General features: G+C 43.3%; 1 protein-coding gene across 2 annotated transcripts; it reads left to right on the forward strand.

Moving 5' to 3' along the window:
• Positions 1-7,951: 7,951 nt before the first annotated feature.
• On the forward strand, positions 7,952-22,742 carry keap1a (kelch-like ECH-associated protein 1a). 2 transcript variants are annotated; one of them, XM_078089535.1, is made up of 12 exons: positions 7,952-8,464; positions 13,203-13,984; positions 14,472-14,671; positions 14,788-14,944; positions 16,821-16,913; positions 17,275-17,421; positions 17,507-17,613; positions 18,704-18,833; positions 19,041-19,237; positions 20,544-20,749; positions 21,107-21,283; positions 22,020-22,742. In XM_078089535.1, exons 2-12 carry the CDS (start codon positions 13,781-13,783, stop codon positions 22,196-22,198), a joined length of 1,797 nt encoding a protein of 598 aa, XP_077945661.1. In that variant the 5' UTR covers positions 7,952-8,464; positions 13,203-13,780; the 3' UTR covers positions 22,199-22,742. The 2 variants fall into 2 exon arrangements, with proteins under 2 accessions (XP_077945661.1, XP_040055823.2); XM_040199889.2 differs by lacking the exon at positions 7,952-8,464 and adding an exon at positions 10,215-10,463.
• The last annotated feature ends 1,868 nt before the right edge of the window (positions 22,743-24,610 follow it).

Below are 24,610 nucleotides of genomic sequence, written 5' to 3' on the forward strand. Positions count from 1 at the left end.
TACAGCGACTTGCCCTCACTGCGGTTCCTGACGTGTCCCAAAAAAACTTGAAGACTTGAATTAAGTCTAATTGAATTTGTAGAACTGTGAAAAACTTTAAATGATCTCTGAGTTAAAACATTTTTAAAGTTTGATTGTAGCTTTAAAGTGGAAATTGGACAATAACCTCTTTTAATGTAATTCGTCACTTTGAACTACATCCTGGGGTTTATTCTGTAGGATGTTGAAGAAATAAGAATTATTGGTTACTCTTTCTTTACAAACAATAATTGTGTCACTGCTCTGTTCCTATTGTAGTGAAAATGTCACTTTTGCTAAAAAAACAAAACACCCACAAAATATCTGCCTTGCTGCTGATTTATTTCACATTTATTAAACTTGACCTTTCATCAGCGATGTAAACAAGACTCCCAACAGTCCAATTGATACACAAAGATGCAGATCACCCAACCAGACAAAAACAAAGTCATCAGGTCTCTGCCACAGAAGACACCCGCCCAGGTGTTACTAACAACATCAATGAATACATCCAAACTGCGGCAACTAAATCAAATTCATTCGTCATTGAAAGCCTCCAGGTTCATTGGGCTTCCCATCTGAGGAGTGAAAAAATAACACATGAAACAACCAACTTTTTCCTGAGAAATGAGAGATCAGATCATTTGTCTGACATCCGTATTCAATCAATAGAATTCCACCCAAAAAGAAAGCCAACAGAACCTATTTTTACAAGACAAGATTCGCTACAAACAAGACGGGGAAACGGAAGCAACTAAATGGAATCCTGCTGTCATTGATGGTATTATCTTATTATCATCTAGATGTGCTTCTCCTACCATGACGAGTGCAAAGACTGGCGAATAGATGCCCCGGGGCATCAGCCGCTCGTCCAGTCAAACCTCCGTGGGAGTCCTCTGACGCAGAGAACACCCAGAGGAAATACTTTCACATCACCTCACATTTTGATTGAGAAATCCACGTTTTGGCCTCCGAGTGAGTCTGGAGAACAAAAGCTCTCTTTGTGGCCGTCAGCTAAATGGCCGCTGTGACTGATATTTGCCTAATGGAGGCCCGGAACACACACAGATTAGTCCCGGGTTGTCCGTCCGTTGCGGGACCGGCGCTGAGTCAACAGGAGGACGGACACAGCGTGAGCCTAACAGCCGCGGCGACCTTTGCCTCCCGGCCTACAATGGCCCCCTTCATCCTCACCGAGAAAGGACTCTTGTCTGAGGGGGCGGTTCCCGCTCGTGCTGCGGCGTTGCCGTCCAGGAAATGTGAAAAAGGATTTTGTGACGGTGTTGTGGGTGTTTCGTCGCTTCCCGGCCATCCGGTCGTCACAGTGTCACAGTCAGACATGAGGGGCCAACGTCGACGTGTTTCATGCCTCCGTTGTGCTCCGCTTCCAAGCCCACACACACACACACACACACACACACACACACACACACACACATGTTCCACGTCAACATACATGCAAGGATGACCAGAGAGACTTGCACAGATGTGTTCCACACAGTCACACACACACAAACACACACACTGTGCCACTTAAACAACACATCTTTCCACCAGACAGGCCTCAATCCAAAACACCAGAGAGTGGAAGACAGAGGTGGCGACGCACAGTGAGACGGGGAAAGTCTCAGCGTGGTGCTGAAGTTAGGTGAGGAGTGCTGCTCTGTAACGATGCCGGTCACGGGAGGACAACGGGCTTTATATCTTCACGGGTGTAAAGCGACGGCACGTGTTCGAGAGCACGATGAGGCTCCGTCCTACTTGCTGGCAAAATGATGGACCTCTCTTGGTCTCACGGTGAAACCTTTTGTCAATAAGGGGAAAGAGGGAGATTGTCGGGAAGAATATCTCTATGATATAACTTTTTTTATTTAGTTTTTCTCTAGCATGCGTTTGTGATTCCCCTAATGAGCAAAATTTAAGAGAGAACTTTTTAATTGATCTTTATAGTCACATGGGCTTGTTCAGTCGATATTGTACACGAGTGCCTTTACACCTGTCGGCCTTTTCAATCTGTGAAAACACAATTCATTATCCGAACCGTCTCCTGAAAGTCTTGTTCGAAAGGACTTCGGGTTTGCTGCCGACAAACCGCTGGAGAATGAAAAACAGCAGCTAACCAGCGAATAATCAGAGGGATGGATGCAGATGAGACGAGAACGAAAGTAAAGAAGACAGACAAAGACAGGGATCGGGTTAGAGACATCGGGGGAGCCAGAAGCCACTGAGACAGAGATATTTGTAGGGAGAGCGGGGGCAGCAGGAGGAGGGGGACTGAGAGAGGGAGAGAGCCACAGAGACTTAGAGAAAGAGAGGGAGTAATCAAGGAGAATCAGGACGTTTCCTCTGTAATACCCACAGGCCTTGACTGAGGCCCAGCTCGGCAATCCGCCCTGATTGGAGGGAAGGGTTTGTTTGAAGAGGAGGTCAAGACCATCAGTACCTTGTTAAGGAAAAGTCGTGTCCAGAGGAATGAAGGCTGACTCCTTCCTGAGGAATTCATCCGGGGATACTATGTGAGTGTGGGTGCGTGTGCGCGTGTGTGTGTGTGTTTGAGGAAGACAGAGAGGAAGCACTGGAGACGATGTTTGTCTGTGCGCGTGGCAGAGAGAGAGAGAGTGAGTGTGTGTTTGTGTGTTGATAGAGTCACTAGGAAGAGGCGGCGGAGGAGAGGAGGAGGAATCAGATTGGGATTTAAGGAGGTCCCCATCGACCCCCTCCTCACGTAGTTTCTAAGGCCAGGATAGCAGCGCTGGCATTCGCTGCAATAATGCATGACAGATGTACATCAACCGGGCTCCCTGTCTATCTCTCTTTCTCCGTCTCTCCCCCGCTTTCTCTCTTTTTCTGCCTCCTCCCATCTGGACCCAATGTGTTGTTGGTGATGGGCATCACGCATCAAGGCATAAACTTCTTTCAAAACAGAGAAGGAGAGGATCGCTGCCTTGTGTGAGGAATCCTCCCGTCCTGGTGGTTGAACACGGACTCTGCAGGCGATGATGCCTTATTCGATGTGGGCTCCAACACCACCCTCCTTCTCCCTTCACTTGGATTATGTTAAATTACAGGAATGAGATTGCTAAATAAAGTAGGATGTAAAGCCTAATATTATTTTTTGAATGTAACTTGTGACATTTTAAATTATGTAGTTAATATATTCATTCAAAATTAATTAAAATTGTATCTTAGTCTAACATAGAGGAGTTATCCCGACAGATGTCTGTCTGTCTTCTCTTCAAAAGATACTACTTAAAACTATATTCCACTGTTTTTGGTGCTCAAAGAGCACAAAAATACATTTGACAAACTTAAAGGCAAAAGAAATCATGACCCGGTTAATTAGGTTAATCTAAGGACTTTATTCTGTTGAGTTCATCTACAAACTAATGTTGAAAGAAAATGGTTCCCCTAGTGAAGTGATGAAGCCTGTCATGCTATAATAGCATATATTATTTTACTCTACTGGTGCTGCTTATCTGTTCCTGGAAAAAAAAGATATTTTTTTTACTCCTCCTCGTCAGTGAGGAGGAGTAAAAAAAAATTGGCGCAATGCCCCTTTAACTGCAACGTTCTCCAGATCAGACAGCAGAGGGCAGCACATTCACACTGCGTGACGTCGACTGCCGTCTCTCATTACCACACAATCACAGAGGTCAATCAAAGCCTGCTGTTCTTACAGCAAAGGTCATTGCCCTCAATGGAAACACAGCAGCATTTTTACACCTTTGGTTTTAAGTGTGTTCTCAAACAAACGTGCGTTTTACGTAGTTTACGGAGTTGTTTTTACGTAGTGAAATCAAATCTGCCGCAAATAAATTCCTAAGCTGTGTCTTTCTCCTCTGCGCCTGTGCTGGTTAAAGATGCCAGGAGGAAAGACAAGAAGAGTAATCCTCTAACAAGACAAAAAAATGTGGCCGGAATTTTGCTGTGTCACCGTGCTGTTGTACTTTTTGTTTTACTTCCTCGAATGAAAAAGCTTGAGCACAAAGCTTCTCCAAGAGAAAAACACAACGGCGTTCATCCAAAGAGAACCAAAGAAAAGGAAAGTCTTGCAGAATGTAAATATTTGATTCTTCATTCTTTAAGCATATAGTATCCATCCAAAAATCTTCACATTGCTGCTTCAGAAACAATAAATGAGAGTAGATTCATAAAAGTATGAATCTCGGCCTGGTCGAGTGATAAATGTTGCATCTAGTGGCGTAATTTAATAAAGCACATTTACTCAAGTACTGAACTTTACATTAGAGGCATTTGATCAGCTCAATGAACAGAATGCACTGTAAAATAGTTCACATTCAACAGTTTCTGTGTATTAATGATTCAACATTCCTGACTGAACCTCAATCACAGTTACGGTTCAGTTTAAGCTAACAGACACAATGTTGCAGAAAGTAGAAACATTTGATGCAGATGTGCACGCAGGTGCATCCACACTCCTACACAGGTGCTAATTAAACCTTTAAAGATGAATCATAAGATGTAAATCACCTTTCAGGGTATGTTTATTGGAGGTTATAACGCCTCCCTGTAAATGATTCTGGTGTCTACTGCCCATACTGGGAGACACGTATATGTCTATTCCACAGTGAATAGACAGAGGTCCTAGTTAGACGTATTTCCGATTACAAAAAAAATAACAGACTTATAGAGACATTTGAATCCAAAAAAGCTAGATAAATTCAAAATTGGAGACTAATATATATTACTGAGCGTATGTAGAAATAATAACCTGCATTGAAATGAAAGCGAGTCTTATTTTTATTCATTACACAGTGAGAAAGCAGCTTCATAGATCACGCAGGTCGTCTTCTCCGGAGGGACAACGGAAACTCGTCACAGCATCACAGATTTACTGTTGCGTCTTTGTCTTTGAATCTGCATCATAATGTGATAGAACCTACAATCCTTACGTGAAATCCATAACCAGTTTCCTAGGTGTCGGTGGGTTGGGCGTGAGATGCGTGGATAGTGGCGTTGCCCTGAGGAAAAAGACACGCCCATCGGTGGCGAGCTGCCAAAGGGCTGAAAACCAATGCTCCAATCAGAAAATGTTCAGACGAGGATCTGAATAAAGTCATGAGCTCACTTTGTATGTCAGAAAGATGTTTACAAATTCAATCTGAACTCCCCGACCTGTAAAAATCACTTTAGTTTTGCAAAAGATAACCTTGAGTTCCCCAGACATGAAGTCAAAGAGTCCATTATTATCACTTGTGAATGTGCCTTTATGTGTGTGTGTGTGTGTGTGTGTGTGTGTGTGTGTGTGTGTGTGTGTGTGTGTGTGTGTGTGTGTGTGTGTGGGCATGAAGGGGATGTACTCTGAGTATAATCAGCGTGTCTTTCTCTATTCCAGGTTATGAAACTATGGGAAGCTGTTGAACAAGTCTGCACGGGGAAAAGCTCATTCAGCGTGGCCATCTGCCGAGGGTGTGGCGTGTGACCTCCCCCAGTGCCTGCATGGTGTGCATGGTGTGCAGGACCATGCATGTGAGGTGAGGAAGAAGACGGCAGATAGAGGGAAGGGCTTTAAGTATTTCAGGGGAAATAATGAATCAGAGCAGCTGAATGGAAATAAGCCCTTGAGCCTTCTTTTCTTTCTTCTTCTTTGGAATTGATCTCTTGAAAAGTATGTTTTTCTTAAAGAAGTTCTGTCTGTACAATAGCTGTCACGCTGTTTATACAAACTGATTTTACCCATTTTGTCATGGAACATAGTGGACCAAAGTCATTTATATTGTTAGTTAAACTGAAAGTAAAATGGATAATGATTGAAATTGTTGGAATTAACAAGGTGCTTTACTTGCTTCAATGTTACGTTGTTTTGTCTTTTTTTCTTATTGAAAACAACCAATCAAAAGTATTGCAGGTTGCATAAGATGCACTCTTACTAACAGTGTTTGTTACGGAGCAGGTGTTTGGCACTATGACCAGACAAGAATTTGGACTTGCATCGATTTTGCGGAATGGTTGAATACGCCTTTTATTGAGAACATGTGTTGATCCATTTTGGTTGAATTGATGTTGAACGTCATTTGTATTTGACCTTATTGGATCCGTGTACATTAATGTGCCCGGATTGGCTTGATTGACAGTTGTTGTGCTACAAATAACCTTCTGCATTGTCGTGTGTGACATTAGGTTATTGTGGTGGACTGAGTAGTAATTTCAACAGTTACTGTCACAATCAATTGTGTGGTTTGTTATATGGGTCTAATCTCACAGTTTTTTAGAATATACTGTAGCTTTAGCAGCTGATTGTGCCTTTTCTATAAATCCACTATATTGTTATTATAGGGTTGACTATTTGTTGTAAGATACTGTTACATATTTGTACCCAGGGCTGTAGTGGAGGGTAAACGCACGTAAACGCCGTTTACGCACCTCTAGAATTTTGGAAATAGCGTTTACGCACCTATAAATAGCGTTTACGCACCTCTAAGTGGCGTTTACGCACCTCAAAGTTCCCTGCGCCTTGTATAATTCCGTTGGAATAATCCGAAATAAACTTGGTGTAATTTTAAAACAGCGAAGACTACGTTTCCTATTGTTGAACATATAAAGTGGTCTGAATCATGTTCATCTGCGCTGTATTGTGGTCTGTGAGCATCCAATCAGTGCCTTGCGGCTGCAGCAGCGACCAATCAGGATCCAGGAGGTGTGTAAACACACGCTGTGGATGAGCCCAGTGGTCCCCAACCTTTTTACCTCACGGACCGGTTTCATGTCAGACAATATTTCGCGGACCGGTCGAGAAGGTCCGACGGGGGGGTGGGGAGGGGTAGTAGTAGTCGTTGCGGGAGGAACGCTCTGTGTTCGCTGGTCGTGCACGGTAAAAGGACAAGAAAAACGCCTGGTGACGCGTAGATTATAAAACAAGTCAGTTCTCAATGTGAAAACAAAACATGCTGTATGGGCTATTTATGATGACATAGGTAGTACATGGGTGTTCCTTTAACTTATGTTGTCAGTGTAATTGACAGGCTGCTTAACTGGTTAACTCTTAAATTCAACATATTTTTTCAGGCAGTGAGAGGACAGGCAATGATGCAGAGAGCACAGGGAGAGGAGAAACACCAGGTCCAATAGAGAGAGGAGAAGCACAGAGGAGCCATGAACCCCAGAACGCGTGTTCTGGGGTTCATGGCCCCTCTGTGCAAGGCAGGACCTGACGTGGAGGACAAGGAGGCCCTCTGGGAACTACTGTAAAAAGGAGACTCCGTATGTAGATAGTTCTTAATCTACAATTGTGTTGTTGTGTTGTGTTGACATGCTTTTCTTTACTGTTTTCTTAAATTTAATAAACTACAAACTACTAACACATTTATTCATTGTCATTGATTGTATATGACTTTTACTGATAACATAATGCAATATAGTCAGGACAGCTTTACAGAGTGATCACAAAATTCAGAGTTTACCCACCTCTAATTTTACCACTACAGCACTGTTTGTACCTGCATGTTTTAATTACAACGGCTAATCAACCATTTGCATGGTATAAGGACGTACCGGTGTGAGTTTTTTGCAGATGAGATGGTTTTTGCAAAGCTCGTATGAGTTCGTCGTCTTAGCAATTTCCTGCATGTGACGCATCTCCCGTTCCTTACAAAACCACTGTGGCAAATGAGGCATTCTGGAGTTGCAGAGGTGCACAGGCGGACTTTTCAAACCCCTACTTTTAGATCCAGTCATTTTTAGACTGTTTTATAATTACGGACAGCTGTATTATTTGTGATCTGGAGTTTAAATACATTATTTTTTATATTCATATTTATATTGTTCGATAACACACACATCTCACTGTGGAACCGAACACCATATAGTCAATATATAGGTCTCCTGCTTTGACTACCGTAATAGGGGCGTTGCTGGTACACTTTGGTTACATATGTGTATGCGTGTGCGTGCGTGCGCGCGTGCGTTCTCCTTTGTATAAAGCCGTTTCGGCCTTGTCACAGTTGTGTAATCGTTCCTCCCTCCGCCCTCCGGCGCTCGGTTTCAGTTTGAGGAATGGCGCTCGTAACTTGTTCCCATGTCAGCTTCCGTGCACGCGTTCCGCCCGTGCGCACCGTCTCTGCCGGGTAGCCCGTGTGAGAGTTGCACAGTCATGTTGAGGCATTGACCCCCTCCCACCCCCCCTGCTCCCTCCCTCCCTCCCTCCCTCCGCCGCAGCCGCAGCTTCTGGAAGAGCGCAGCGGCAGCAGCAGCTGCGACACCCCGGCTCGTGTCATCGCAGCACCGGTCCCCTTGTACGTCGAGGCTGATCTGCCGGTGCGTCCTCCTCGCGGGGACAAAAGCCTTTCACGCCGGAGCCACCGGGGAGCACCCCCCGCTGCGGAACCCCCACCACCCCCACTCCGCCCCCCCCGACGTGGGAGTCCCGTATTCTCGTGTGATCGTCGCAGTTGTTTAATTAACAACTGCGGGGAAAGTTCGTCTTTAGGTGAGTGTTGTTTTTCAGTCAGGCGCATTTTACTTGCAGAGTGGACGCGCCCTTTGTTGAAGGGGGAAGAGTGACGAATTTGCGTTGTTGTTGTTGTGTGTGTGTGTGTGTGTGTGTGTGATAGAGACATTTGTTGCATTGTCTCTTGCTGCATTCGTAAGATATCCGGTAGTTTTCTCTTCGCTGTCGGCTTGTTTTCTCAGTAGTGCGCAGACTCGTAAAGGGGAATTGAAACTCGTTATTGCTGTTTTTCATTCATATAACGCGCGTCAAATGTTTCTCAAAGAACAGAGCAGAGCTGACTCGTCCATCCTCACACCACTGTCAAATCACCATACCAATGGTTTTTGCTTTCAAAATACATTTTTTAAAAAGCTTCTTCCATTTTGAATCTGTCATTTGAAAAAATGTATATAATAAAGCAAGAAATAATTGCAGCCATGGATAGTATCACCGCGGGTTGACTCTTGCTTTGTCTCATCAACAGTCCCAAAGAGATTCGGTTTACCATAATTTTAAGTGAATTAGCAGCAATCAACAAACACATTTGGATAATTTAATGATCTCCGATCAAGGGGATACAGATACACATACTCAGTAACTCCCTGCTGGAAAATATGATGGATTAAAAATAAACTGAAACTGAACGATTCCTTTATTAATGAGTGAATTAAGTCATTTTTAATTTAATGATACTAAATGTAATATCTTGTTTTACACTGTTTCTCTGATCAAACAAGTAATGTACATATGTCAACTCGGGTTTTATACAATGAGGAGTTCACTGATTAACAAAAAAACAACTGTCAAATGAATCACTATGGCAACAAGAATATTTGATAGTTTTTGCAGTATCTGCCAATACTTGAACAACGCTTTCTTTGTGTCAGGGCTGTGTGTATATTTAGTGTGTCTGATATGGTGAGTTTGCGGTCGGAAAGGCAGCACTGGGCCCTTTTTTTTTTATTCTTCATTAGCGAGTGTTATTTTAGGTCACAGTATATAATGTGCAGGAAGTTTCTGACCACCGAAAGTCTGCAGTCATCAGGTCACCTTTGACCCCAATCAGCCACCATGGCAGCTGTAGGATGACATGGCAGAAGAGCTTGTGTCAATTGCGGGTTACGAAATGCTGCAAACTGTGTGTGGTTGTTACAGCAGAGAAAGTCCTCGCACTAAACCCTGTGTGTTGGACGTCCAGGTCAAAGCTGACGGCAGGTTGACGTGTTCCCAGAGCTCTGCCCTCCATCTGCCAACACTAACAGTCTGTAAATAGTTAACTCTCCGCTTCTGCGCTAAGACGGGTTTAGAATTCATGGTAAACAGACTTAGAGGCCTTTTTGTTCCTGTGTTTCTTTCGAAAACCACAACCGTTTCTTCCTGAAACCACACCGTTTCATCAATGGAGCTGCAGTATCCCAAGAATTCCATTTGACAGAAAACAAACGGAGGCACCACGTGCACCGCAGACAGCGGAGACCCGTTTCAAACCAACAGCAGTCGAGATGAATAAACTGGTCAGAACTTGTCTCGGTGGACTCTCGCCGTTGCCACAGGTTTTGAGCAATGCTTTACGCAGTAGCCGAGCGCTGCGCGCCGTGTTAACCCAGTAATGCTGCTGACGATCAGGAGAAACGGACAGGCGGATATTTCTCGCCACAATGACCCTTTAAGGAAATCTGCGCCGCTCTGTGTTCATAACTCTCGCTTCCCTTTGCGTTTAAATCTTGCCTGTGCGACGCCTGATGCCATTTCGATCCTGGCATCTGTTTCCGCTCCACCACGTTGTTTTTCTTCCCCCTCAAAACCTCTCTCTCCCCCCTTCCTCCCTTTTCATCTCACCCTTTTGGTCATATGACCGGCAAACAGGCCGACTGACTGCAGGGTGAGAGGTGAGGGGGGCCAGATTTGATCGTGCAGTAAACCTCTTTGTGCTGGTCTTAGTGAAACGCAGCACGTGGTGAACGCGGGCGGGGAAGAGAAATGGCCGCCGGTCGCTGTGAGTAACGCCGTTGGTCTCGAAGGGTCAGGGGTGTCTGCGGTGCAGCCGACATGCAGCATAACGGACGTCTTTTATCGCTCTCCAGCTTGAACTTCTGCCTCGAGCTGTCGCAGTAGGTGACACTGTGGAATGCAGATGTTTTCATGTTTGCTGGATGCAGTTTTATAGGATTTGTATTCATTTCTCAAGCTTTTGATTATCACATCGGATACCTTAGACATAGCGGTTTATATTTATTATTTTAAAGAGAAGTATATGTTGTTGAGTGGCATCAATCTTGCATAAATGAATGAGCGTATTTCCCGAATTGACTCATGACTCAATAATCTATATTAAAATCAGTTACATTTTATAATAGGGGTAGAAATATTATACTTGACTAAGCTTAACTTATACATGAATCAATGACGCGCTTTATCATCTGTCATGCATCAGTTAAACCTCAATTATTTATTACCTAATTTGTTAGATATGAATTAACAGCCGTGAATCTACCACATAAAGTCATGATGACTTAATTGTTTTTACTCTGTTAAAACGTGACGCATTCTGCAATCATTTTTACGTTAAATCATTGCCAGTGACATTTTGTAGAACAAATAGATCTTCTTGAGTACAGGCTGTGTGTAAATGTAGCCACAATCTGTATTCTGAAATTGTGTCTTTTAAACAAGCCGTCAGGATCTCCCTAAAGTTGTGATGTCAAAATGTAGATCAATGCACAGTTTCAGGACGGAGCGTCGGGCGGGACAAGAGGAGGCTCACTGTTCTTAGAAATATTATATATATATATATATATATATATATATATATATATTGTCTGAAAGCTAACATGATGAAAGAGGGGGGGGGCTTTCTGCGAATCCCAGTGCCGGCTATCGCCCCGGGATGAGGACCGTCATGTTCTTTTCCCCGGGACATAGTTTGGCCCCACCAGGAGGTCATATAGACGTTTTAAGCGCTGACATCTTCCATCAGCTGACATGACGGATCATTGTTAGAGGATACAGACACTCTGCTGTCTCAAAGGCCCTGCTGACTACTCTATGACATTATTGCAGTTTTTCCAACACTGTTCACACCCGATGTGCTCTATTATGGTCTGAGTTGCCTGAGTGTTTTCCTGCTGGCGAATGTTTAATATCATCCGCCCACAGAAATGCTTTTTGCTTTTCTCCTGATTTACAAAATCGATTACCAGAGGGGAGCGCTGACTTTTTTGTTTTTGCGTTGTGTTGCAAAGTGGCTTCAACTTAATTTAATTTGAATGCCAATAAGTTGATGAGTCCCTTTTTTAATTTGAATTCTGAATGTGTTCCAGTTTATATCTGGTTCCAATGAATGACATCCGCTGACAGGAAATGAACAAGTTGTTTGCCTAATAGCGCAATTCTGTTGAGACTGTACATTATTTACATACCTGATCGGAATGAAAAAGATGCCTCGACTTCTCACTTGTACCCGATTTTTTTCATCTTAGAATTCCCAACATAAATTCAGAAAAACAGCTCTTTTTGTGCCACCGTGTGCTCTCTTATTATTAATGTTGTTACCATGTTCTTGTTTTGAAATTCGCAAAGTTAAGATAGATGGTAAAACCAGCACAAGGGAGTGGTTTTCCTCCTTACTCATGCTTGGGAAATACAGATGACTATTCCGCTTGTCTCGTATACTTGTTTGGGGCCCATATGGGGTTATGGCCCACATTTTATTCAAGCTGGTAGAGACTTCCTTCCTTCCTTCCTGGCTGTGTGCACTCTTTCCGTGAACTCATAGCTAGCGTGACGGCTGTGAATGCTAACAATAGCTTCGCTGGTTGTTGTTTTTTTTCATTATGATATATCTACATTCCTAGCAGTAATTGGGGGGGAGTGCTTGTAGAGGGAGGCCTGCAGCGACGGCCGGTCAGTGTTCCGACTTGATAATTCTTACACTAGATCTGCAGCCTGTGACGCTACTCGGGTGAGAAAGAACTTGGCAACACTGCCGGGTTTTCAAGTTGGACAATTTCTAAAATGTACTGTAGCGTGCTCTCGTTGGCTTCCCTTTTCCATGCAATTCCCTTCCAAGTTTCATGAAAATCAGGCCAGTATTTTTTCTGTAATCCAGTTGACAAACAGACAGAGGAAGTAATCCCAGCTCTTACGGTCCTGTAAGGCTGTAACTGGTAGTGTCATCTCCAATATAATGGAAATTGGGCCTCCCATTGTCCAAAGCAAAAGGTGACATCTGGTTTTGTCTGGCTAATAGTTCAAAATAGTGCAAAAAATATCTTAAGAACTTCTCACATTTGAGGGCTTATCAACATCAGATGTCTTAAATCTTCTTAAGTCGATTTATGGTTCAATTATCACAATTGCATGTCATTTTTGCTGCTCTCTAGATCTTTTATTAATTAAAACCACAACAAGCTAGATGAGCTTCAAGAAATGTAGAAGCATAATAATGGAGCGCATTCATTCACAGATAGTGAATGAAAGTATTTATTTTGAATTTCTTTCCTGAATAAACAAAGTTAAGTATACAGCGACCGTTACCGTGGGCAAAGAGCAGTTCAACACATTCATCCACGTTTCAAGCTGCAGACAGTGAAACCTTGAGTGTGTGAGCTGCTCACACACCCACTCACTGACACAAAAGGGACGAACATCATATCCAGATGATTTTGATTCCATTAGCTTTTTCTAAAACCATCAAAAGTCTCATCTCTGTTTTTCTTTGTGTGTTTTTTTGCAGTATAAGCGTCACAACAGATCCCAGCCAGGAAACATCGGATAATGCCCTTTTCACCCCATTGGACGACGAATATGACTCACTTAAATGTCAAGAAGGATCACTTCCAAAGCCCCTAAACCTGTTAAATCTGGACGAGCAGTGATTTTACCATCGTGGTACCAAAGCAGCCAGTCATGTTGGAGCCTGGACCTGTGGATGAGGGAGTGTTGTGTTGTCCATCGTCGCTTGTTCACCAGCCGGATTTGTGCAGAGAAACACAACATCCGAATGTATTTTATGTGGCAACTGGCTTCTCCTGCAGACTACCTGGCGTGCCTGCTGATTGTGGCCAGGATGACCGGTCATGGATAATACTATTGAGCTATCCACATCCCTGATTTCTTGGGAAATGTGTCGTTACTTAATAGAATTTTAAATCTGAGGCAAAATGAAGGAATTAAGCACATCTCAACACTTTAGACTTTACAAAGACAAAGGAATTTCATCTGTTGAAAGTCTGAACCCAGCGGGTTAAAAACTGTAAGAATAAACAAGTATTAAAAAAAAAGAAAAAAAGAAGAAGAGTTCGATCTTCCAGAATGCATTGTCCGAGGAAGAAACGTCCCACGCGCGACTTCTCGGCTATCGCGGTTCCCTCGATGCATGGGTCCGGCTGCCTTGACTACACAATCGGGAGCCATTCTTCCAAAGCCCTGCAGGCCATGGAGGAATTCAGACAGCAGGAGATGTTGTGTGACCTGGTGCTGCATGTCACATACAAGGAGAGGACGGTGGACTTCAAGGTGAGCCACGTTCAAAATGCAATGCAGTTCATTCCATTTGGTTCTGTTTCCGTCAAAATTCCAAATTTATTACAATTTAGGCTGAATACTTCATAAGAATGTTGTAAGCTCGACACAGCGTTCACACAAAATAGTTACACATTGAAGATTTTGAATAAATCATCATGATTTGTCGATGAAATTACATTTATCAGGGGAAATAATAAAACATCTTGGTCAGATCAGACATTACAACCTGAACTGTAATGCTGGGATACCCTAACCCTTAACCCCTAACCCCTAACCCTTAACCCCTAACCCCTAACCCTTAACCCTTAACCCCTAACCCCTAACCCTTAACCCTTAACCCTAACAGCAGCAAGCTTTCAAACTCATTGAGTCTCTCTGTGCCGCATTGAAAGGAGATACTTGTTTACTCCAGGTGCTTCTCCAAGTCCGTTGGACTAAGTGCTTCCGTGTGATCAACTGAAGGTTTGTGGTTTCTCAGGTGCACAGGCTGGTGCTGGCGTCGTGTAGCCCATACTTCAGAGCCATGTTCACCAGCAGCTTCAAAGAGCGCCACGCCTCGGAGGTGACCCTGCGCGACGTCTGCCCTCAGGTGGTGGGAAGGCTTATTGACTTTGCCTACACCTCCCACATCACAGTGGGAGAAAACTGTGTGTTGCACGTCCTCCTAGCGGCCATGAGGTAAACACACGCAAACGCATCTATTTCCTTTTTGCTTGCACGATTTTTTTCTTTGACTATTTACCAGTTAAATACACAGGACGTAATCGATTCCCATTTGGTTTCTCCCCTATCAGGTACCAGATGGACGACGTGGCAAAAGCTTGCTGCGATTTCCTGACTAAGCACCTGGAGCCTTCCAATGTCATCGGTATCGCCCGCTTCGCTGAGGAGATAAGCTGCAAGGAGCTGCACCAGCGCAGTCGAGAGTATATCAACACACACTTCAATGAGGTGAAAATATAGGAAGCTCAAAGAAAAGTTACGCTAAATGTGTAGTGTATTTGTTGAGCATAGTCTGAGAAATATACTCTTGTCATGTTGTTGTCGTTAAAGTTGTATCGAGCACTTAGAAGAAGATATTTTAAGTTTGAACATGAATGACGGCCACTTGCGTTGTTCTTCCATGAGATCGGTGGTAACCTTTGTGATTGTCTGATTTATTGACAGATTATATGCTTTTTTTAATGCACTTCAGTAGTCAATAATGCTTTACTAAATAGCCTGCTGGTTTCATGTGATTAGATCACTGTGCAAACTGTAGCAGCATTGTTTAATGGTTCCAGGAAACCATTGCTTTGGTATTCTGACTGCACCACCAGCACTTCATATTTACTTTTTGTCTTCATATTACACACATGTCCTCTCTTTCCCTGATGTTTTTTCTTTTGTGGCCAGATGCATAACGCTTTCGGATTGTCTGTCCCGTCCCTTGTCATGAACGTGATAACCCTGCAACGCCACAGGGGAATTTCTACAAATTTGGGATAAACATCCATTTTCACTCAAGGCTGAGCTGATTACTATTACTATCAGGGGTGTAACGATTCATTTTAACAACGATTCGATTCGAATTGCAATTCATGGTTGCCGATTCGATTCATGGACAATCTGGGTTCATTTAGAACGTTTCGATTTGATTCAATACAGTGACTTGAAATTGATTCAGTAACTTACTGGACAGTGCAGGCAAAGTTTCCGAGATCCCTGTTTCTTGTAAGGAAATCAGGTTTAAATTAATTATGGATATTATAAACAACAATATTCAAATATATTAACCTTTTATTTGAATCAAGTGCAACCATTTTCAATGTAAACATTACACAATAATTACACAATGTTTGGATCAATTCACAGAACTCCGGATTTTCAACCACATTGTAGGGTCGCATGTCTTTACAGCTAAACATGGCAATTGTTACTGTGATGTTGAGTTTGGTGCTGGCGAGGCCTGAGGAGTCTGCAGAGCTGGAGTTACCTGCTGCTGCTGCTGCTGCTGCAGCGGTAACGCTGCTAGAGGTCCTGACTGTCGGCGTTGTTTAATCCCACGGCGCCTTAGTAGATGGCCGGAAAGATTCGTTGTGTTTCCGTGTTTTTTTATTCGTCTTCTACATATTCTACAAACAGCGACCGACTTATTTCGAACACCTCCGTGTTTGCAAAAGCCAAAATGTTTCCACGCGCTGGATCGATAAGTTGGTTTGTAAATGTCTCGTTCGCAGTCTTCTCCTCCACGCTGTGTTTTGTTGTTGTTCCGAGTTTCGCGCGGCTGCCGCTGCGTACTGATGACGTCACAGACAGGCAGACTGAATCGAGTAACGTTTAACGTGTCTAAAGTGCTAAAAAACAAACAAACAAACACGCATCCATACCATTTTTGCACTTAAATCCAATGTGCAGTTTCCAAGTATCGATACAATTGATTATGTACCATTTCAATCGATTTGTAATCGATATATGTCGTCCGGAATGCCGGTTTGCTGAGCACAGTTCGATTCAGTTGGATCGCAGGAATATAAATCGATTAATCGATTCAGTGGACGAATCGATTAATTACTAACAAATTCACACAAATGTCAAATAGACTTAAATCATAAGGTGATGACAGACATGGATGTCGACTGCAACATGCCGTGTTTGCAGAGGCATACAACCATGAGGTGGTAATGCTAGTTTATATATGAGGGCAACTTCCTTTAACGCCTTCCATCCTACGCACATTAATCACTGAATAACATTTCCTGCATGAAAAAAAACTGTCTAAAATGTGCATCTTCAATAGTCTGATGGCTTGATCTGCTTTAAATGCTCTTGTGTCTCTGTGTGTCAGGTGATTAAAGAAGAGGAGTTCTTCAGCCTCTCTCACTGCCAGCTGCTGGAGCTCATCAGTCAGGACAGTCTCAAAGTGCTCTGTGAGTCTGAGGTGTGTGGCATTAAATTAACTATTAAAAGTTGACAGTCAATCACGTAAGGAACATACTTGCTTGTTCTGCCTTTCTGAAACCATGTTTTCCACTAATATCTTAGGTTTGTTTATATTTTTTTCCAGTTATTTTTGTGTATTGAGGAAAACGTGATTTCAGTCAAATGCTATTTGATTGTGGAAACGTACAGTAAATTTACAGTAACTCTCAGTGTTTTGTTTAGTTTGCTTTACTTTGAAGACAAAGAAGGATTGATTTTTTTGTGTCATCTCATGCAAAAAAAAGGTCAAACAGTCCTTGATTGAACGCAGATGTACATAACAAACCCCATATTGGAGTGACTAAAGACATTCCTTTTAGGTGTATAAGGCCTGTACAGACTGGGTCGGCTCGGATATGGAGGGCCGAGCGCAGTACCTGCATGCCCTCCTGAACGCCGTTCATATCTACGCCCTGCCTCCTAAGTTCCTAAAGAACCAGCTGCTGTCCTGCCCCATCCTCAGCAAGGTAAACCTCAGTCCTGCTTTGTCATAGTTTTCTTTTGCAGACAAGACGTGACATTTTCAATACTCTCTCCTTCTTTTATCTCCAGGCCAATTCGTGTAAGGACTTCCTGTCTAAAATCTTCCAGGATATGACTTTAAGGAAGCTGCCTCCTGCACCTAACCGTGGAACGCAGCTCATCTACGTCGCTGGCGGGTAACTATCTCAAATCTCAAATTTCGTCAACAGCCTTTTTTTGTAACACACTTTTTCTGAACAAAAAAAAAGAGCTTTTCCTCAAAACCAGAGACCATGTTGGCTCAAATTGGCAGAAGTTTTGTTCTCAGTTATCTTAGAAGCAACCATGAACTCATACAGTGTCTCAGTCTGCCTCCCAGTGGCTGCTGGGAGGTTGTGTAAGCAGCCTCATATCTTTGTCAGCCCTTCGTAGAAACTGCAAAAGTACAAAAATATCCTCACGATGAAAATGTCCTTTCTCGATAACTAAATATATTACTATGTAGGATTTATGATAATTCAATAAATCACTATCAAATAACCACATGGTTTGTACTGTATACTCGGTGGAACTAAATACTATAATATAAGTATTAGTATTTTATTTTATTTGGAAAATAATTTGATTTTCAGAGAAATTTGAGGTAGCATTTGATTGATTTTATCAATTTAGACAAGGTAGTTATAGTGCTGAATCATTGCCCAGCCCTTGCTGATGTTTTGACATATTTTTCTTTTCCACTGCCAAGCACCACAGGAGGGTTTTTATTCAATAAACACTACCAATAAGATGTTAGAGTTTGAGTGCAATCTGTTGTGGACATTTGTGGATTAAACCCTTGTGAGAAATCGAAAGTATCCTATACTCGTTTGTGATTAAGTATTTATTACAGAAATGAATAATTTATATTGTACGGCTTCTATTGTGTTTCTTAGACTGCCATTCTGTGATGTCATTCTGCTTTGGTAATTTGGGCCTTTTTAAAAAGAGGCCCGACCTGGTACTATTTGGTAATAAATTAGGTAGACAGATGAAATTATCATTAAATAATGCAGAGATATAAACAGAAACTATCTAGAGTTGCTAAACTGATGCAAATATTCAGTGCATGTTGACTTGAGAGTGCAAACAAATGGTAAATTGGTAAAAATGGTAATGGTAATTCTATGCAAATTGCACCACTAAATTCTACACAATGCATAAGTACATACCTGCATGCGTATGTCCGCAGATTGAGCCACTGGTCTTTTCTACCTTTAGAGCGAACGTAACCTTTTCTCTGTTCAGATATCAGAAGCATTCACTGGACACCATGGAGGCCTATGATCCCAGGAGGAATGTGTGGCTGAAGCTGTCCAACATGGGGTCAGCATGTAGTGGTTTGGGGGCCTGTGCACTGTTTGGACTCTTCTACACTGTAAGTTTCACCCCTTGTGTCGTACCTCCGACAAATTGTCATTCCAAAATCATTGCATCGTCTTTGAAGGCACTAATATATGTTCTATGATACGAAAAATCCAAAACTCAAACACTGGAATAGTTTTCTGCCTCGTCTATATGTTATATTTAATACTGTTTATTAGTTTACCCAATTTATGTTTTTTTGCACATGATATCCGCTCAGGTTGGAGGCAGGAACATGTCTCTTCAAAACAACACCGAGTCGAGCGCCCTGTGCTGCTACAACCCAATGACCAACCAGTGGAGCCAGAGAGCGTCCCTCAGCATCCAGAGGAACAGGGTCGGGGTGGCCGTGGTGGACGCCTGCATCTACGCGGTCGGAGGCTCGCAGGGATCCAGCCATCATAACACGGTGGAGAGGTGAGACGTGTGTGAGGATTCGTTTATTCAACTAGCCACTGAAGCGGTAATTTAGACTTTTGATGACATCATTTGTGACGTATTTACTAGGATGAGCACAGATTTTGTCCCCCCCATGCACACATTTTCCCGATCAATCGATGAAAGTGAGAGAGGTGAAATCAATTGCTGCCATTCATCCTAAAGAGCATTGGAGAGGTTCACAGGTATTACTCTGAACCTAACTACAAAACGGGCTCCTTCAAAACGTGTCACGACACACAATGTAGGAATGTAGATCCTGTCGGGTAGCTTTACATCTTTGTTGCTGCCGCCGCTGAGCAGGCCGGAGTATTATTGATGTTGTTAATCAATTTGAATCGATAACAAATACGCCGCCTCAAGAGAAATGACGACGTGTGAAGAATAGTCATTTGACTAGACGTTATTTATTATATTTATCCCTTTTTACAATAAAGGTCATATATTTCTAAACAACGCTGATCACAGGAGAATTATCAGGACTCATCAGACGCCACTCGGAGGGCATCTCGCAAGAAGCTGTTGAATATAACAATTAAAATGAAAATTCAATGTGAAATGCATCAAAGAAGATTAGAGCATTTATAGTGACTCTTAAGAACGCTTTCAGATGATCCCAGGCAACGTGTAAGTTCACCGGGGAGCTCTACCTCCTTGTTCAAGTGCACTATATTGAGATTATGTGCTGTCATTTAACACTGAAATTTGCCTTTCTGCATGTCGTTATTTCAGGGTTCAGAGCACACACATCAGCTCAAGGAGTGACGTGCATGTATTGCTTTTCTCGAAGGGCACTTTGCCAATGTTTGAGGGCAGGTGAAGTAATATCCGCCACCTTCCCATCAGCGCTTTACAGCTGGAGTACACCCATAATGAGGAACTAATTTAATCATTAACGTGCAGTCCAAGCTGTCACATCATGACCCTTCGTTGGTCTCATTACTGCTATTGTGTTTTTTTCCAGTATTAAGGAACAGTGTGGCATTTTGGAGTATATATGTGTGTGTGTGTGTCAGTGGTGTTACAACTCTCTACGGCTTCAAATTAAGCTTGTCTATAGTTACCAAACGTGGTTGCCAGCTTAACTTAATCCACTTAAAGTTGACTGGCTCGTGTAGATTGAGGAGGTTGCTTCACACAGCCGCTGCATCCCGTTCTGCAGCTCTGATGGACATGTCTGATCATGGTAATTGATTAATATGTATATATATATAAGAACATTAGGAACTGTCAACAGATTACCACCTCGACTACATGCAGTGCTTAACTGCTGTTTGGTTTGCAGGTGGGACCCAGAGTCTAATCGCTGGTCCTTTGTTTGCCCGATGTCGGTGGCCCGTCTGGGTGCCGGAGTGACGGCGTGTTCGGGGGTTCTGTACGTGGTTGGTGGATACGATGGGCAGAACCGCTGGAACACTGCTGAGAAATACCAGCCTGACAGTAACACCTGGCAGCAGCTGGCACCCATGAGCACCATACGCAGTGGACTGGGTGAGTGTGTGTGTGTGTATACTCCTGTTTTTATGAGAGCCAGTCTGACGGAACAAATTAATGATGTATTGATAAGCTGGCTGTAGGTGTGCAGGTTATGTTACCTTCTGGATGAGGAAGCTATTAAGTCTTTGCTCTGGTCTTTATGATCAGCTGAGCTTACGTCTTCTCTTGACTGCAGTCTAATATTTAACAGAATATTTTTCAGTTTTTACGCTCAGTCAACCAACTGCTGGTTCCAGTGGCATATTTATTGAACAATGTGGTATTGATCTTCTCCTCTAACCCTCAGCAAAGGGAATGCCCCATCTTTGTATGTTCTTTCCATTCCTTTACGCTCCCTTCCTGTCTTTATAGGCTTGGTGTGTTTAGACTCACACCTGTACGCTATAGGAGGTTATGATGGGCGGAGCCAGTTGTGTTCTGTGGAGTGTTACAATATAACCAGGAACCAATGGGAGCCCAGGGCCGCTATGCAGGACTGCCGCAGTGCACACGGGGTTGCAGTGCACCAGGGACGCATCTTTGTCTTCGGTCAGTCACATATTAATCAAGATATTATAAGTGTTTGTTTAGGGAAGTAACAAACATATAGAACATAACATACAAAAAAAAGTGATCAATGAGCTTATATTGCAGTCAACGTGCATCCCTTTGTAAGGCTCATTCAGAGCTTTTTATATATATTTTTTTTATATAATTTCGGACATTGTTTTCTTTTTTTATTCTTTTAGTTTATCCTATTTCATTATTTCCCTAACTATTCCAGAAGTACTTTTGTGTTGCTCTGGGTATTTTAATTTTGACTGTGTTGGTAGTAATTGCTAATGATTGTCTGCTTTGTTTGCAATTACTACGTAGTAAATGAATAGTATATTTTGTTTTATGCGTCTGGTATATTTGAGTCTGACGTTGCATGCATGTAGAAGCAATGAGACCTGTGAAGTAATAAAATAATCTGATTAATGAGTAAACACTCGGGTCGGGAGGCTCAATGTGGCTCAATGGCTGAGTGTTGTTTAATTAAATAGAGTAAAGCATGGATCAGATGTTGAGAGTAAACCAATGAGCAGAAGGAAAATTTAATCTCAGATCGGAAATAAATAACAAACCTCGTTAGCAAATCAAATCAATTCCAAATCAAAAAAGTTTGCAACGTCTTTTTTGCAATTATTTCCTCAACACATTTAGGATTTGCAAAAATAAATTGCTTAAAGACCAAATAATCGAACCACCTCGATTGAACATGTTTTGTTTGCGGTTCGTCCAGGAGGCTTCAACCAGCACGGCTTCCTGTGCAGCGTCGAGTGTTACTGTCCCGAAAGAAATGAGTGGACGCGCGTCACCGACATGCCGGTTGGGCGCAGCGGCATGGGCGTCGCTGTTACCATGGAGCCCTGTCCCGGCAGCCTGCCGGAACAAGAGGAGGATGAGGACGGAGCTACATGACGACGGGGACCAGATGGGTTGAAGTTTCAAGTGTTGAGTACATTTTTTTTTTAAGTGGTGCTGCTTTTCAAGAGAGGGTTAAGTGGAAAACCATCCAATACGGACCCCCTCATACCTCCCCCCTCTCATGGATGCCGTGCAGTCGCCCTGTGGAGTACCGCAGACATGTTCTGGAGGGAAGAGGAAGAATATTTCGGCATCTCTAGTGGGGGACGAGTGATTCGGCAAAAACTGGTAGCATAACGGTGGCGTCGGAATGAGTTGACCCGTTCACACACAATGGTACCATTTGATTAAGTATTGTTATTTCTCAGCGTTTTAAAAAAAATCTCTTAGTGGCACATTTTATATGTAACTTGACAAAGTGAATGACTTTCGTTGTCCTAATTTTTTATTCGTCTGTTAAATCACTACCTCTGTCTCTGTTTGAATGAGCACCTTTCTTATGTGTTTCCTTTATGTTGTGCCAATAGTTTTACCCAAACTGCCAGTTTGTGTGCACTCATCATATTTTATTTTGTGTAAATAAAATGAATCCACTGTGTTTCTGAACCCAACTTTCAATTCAAGAAATACATTACAATACACGTACTGATGTCAGTGTAGACACATGTGTTTCTATGGACTTCTCGTGATCCCCATTATAAGGATACGTAGCAGCACATGCACTGCCACTAGATGGTGGGATTCATCCAAAAACAGCACAAAAAGCTGTCGGTTTTGTTTTGCCATGTAAAAGTGCCCTAAAGCAACTCCCGGCCTAAAAATAATAAATCAACAGAATCAGGCCTCTAAACATGACGCTCTACCATCTTAACGGACACGGCCTACCACACGCCATGAGCAGTGAAGTCTAGTTTGGATGAAGAATATTCATGTCTCGTCACTGAGGGGGAATCATTTAGAGCAACGGTCCAGAAGAAAGACCGAAGACACAACCGCAGACTTCTCCTGTGCGTCTACTTGTATCTCTCTGCCCGGCTGCCCTCTGTCTCCTCCAGGGGTCACCTGCAACCACCACGGCCGGGCCGAACCCACAGACGCCGCTCTGGACGGAGCAGTTATTCAAAGACATGTTTGAGATTTGTGACGGATGGATGAGAAAAAAAAGTGAATGTATGTTGGGTTGCTTTCCTGGAGCGTCTCCGTCTGCATCCGTCTTTGATTTAGAAAAGGTCTGCGCCCTGCAGGGGATTGTGAGCGCGGGTTATTGACAGCGCAACGAGCGGCGATGGTGAGACGGACCTGGGGGGGAGAGGGGGGGGCGCAGAGGGCTCTTACTCACTACTTAAAGCCCGACACAAGAGCAGGTGACTCACATGGCGGACGAGTGACGGGCGTCAATGTTGCGCACACAGAAATACGTCCACACACAAACCGGTTTTGTCCTTTTACCTGTCAGACGTGCGTGCATGTGTGTACAAAAGCAAAGCCTGCTGTCTCTTGTTCGCACCCCGTGGAAACGGATCTGCCTCAATGCTTTGACTGTCTCACGAGGGGACGGGACTGCAGAGGAAGATGAGGGACCGCACAGCTGGGAGGATTTCCGTACACAGTGAATAAGCTGAGGAAAATGAGTACACATGCAGATGTAGCTGTCGTACGAGCCGGTCGTTTGCGCGCTCGTTGCACTGGTGCACAACAGTTGCGCAACCCCAGGAAAAGCAGCGGGGGGGGGGTCTTCCTCCGATAGAGCAGCAGAGATGCCATCTATAAGATCTGTAATAACTTAGTCATTACTTTGGTGCATGCTGGTGTGTTAGTAATCAGGGTTGATCTTGAGAGCCACCTTAAGACTTGGAAGGACTTGGTATTACCTGCTTTTTTTCCTTGTGTTCTCGGCCTCTGGATTTTGCCTCTGCTTTGTCTTATTTCACTGTTGTTCCCACCTCTGCATTCCCTTTTGAATATTTGACATTTCTCATGGTGATACATACCCATGGAGATGAAAGAAGAACTCTGGTGCACCAGCAGACGGGCAGGGACTGACTTTCGGTCTCAGACCTGAAAGTGCGAGAGGAGCTCGGCAAGCGCTGTTCTTGAATACTTGAGTACTAATTTAAACATGTGTACATTGGAGGAGATAGAATGGAAAAGAGCTGATCTGATCACCAATCGTTGCATAACAGAGCTCGCTGCTACGCAGCATGCTGAAATGCGCCGGTGGGGGTTTAAAAGTCTATAGGAGCTTAGAAACACTATAAGTGACGCACACAGTGTGTTTGTAACAGAGCTGTCCGGGGAAGGAATCCTGAAGAGGCCAAAGCAGCCTGAATATTACAATACGGCGTATCCTGTTGGTTATGGCTTATTCTGCCTTATTCAGATCTGCATCCAGGCAGGAGGTAGAGTAGAGCCTCTATAGGATCTGAAGAGGCAGGGGGGCGGGAGGAGGAGGGGGGGGGGGGGGGG

This window comes from Gasterosteus aculeatus, chromosome 15 (assembly GCF_964276395.1).
Source record: "Gasterosteus aculeatus chromosome 15, fGasAcu3.hap1.1, whole genome shotgun sequence".
In the NCBI taxonomy this organism is placed as follows: domain Eukaryota; kingdom Metazoa; phylum Chordata; class Actinopteri; order Perciformes; family Gasterosteidae; genus Gasterosteus; species Gasterosteus aculeatus.

Bases quoted from the DNA above. Each gene is read 5' to 3' on its own strand.
- keap1a (XM_078089535.1), top strand. From the start codon at position 13,781: ATGCATTGTCCGAGGAAGAAACGTCCCACGCGCGACTTCTCGGCTATC. The intron at 13,985-14,471 runs GTGAGCCACGTT...GTGGTTTCTCAG, and splicing joins AGAGGACGGTGGACTTCAAG to GTGCACAGGCTGGTGCTGGC. The intron at 20,750-21,106 runs GTGAGTGTGTGT...CTGTCTTTATAG, and splicing joins CACCATACGCAGTGGACTGG to GCTTGGTGTGTTTAGACTCA.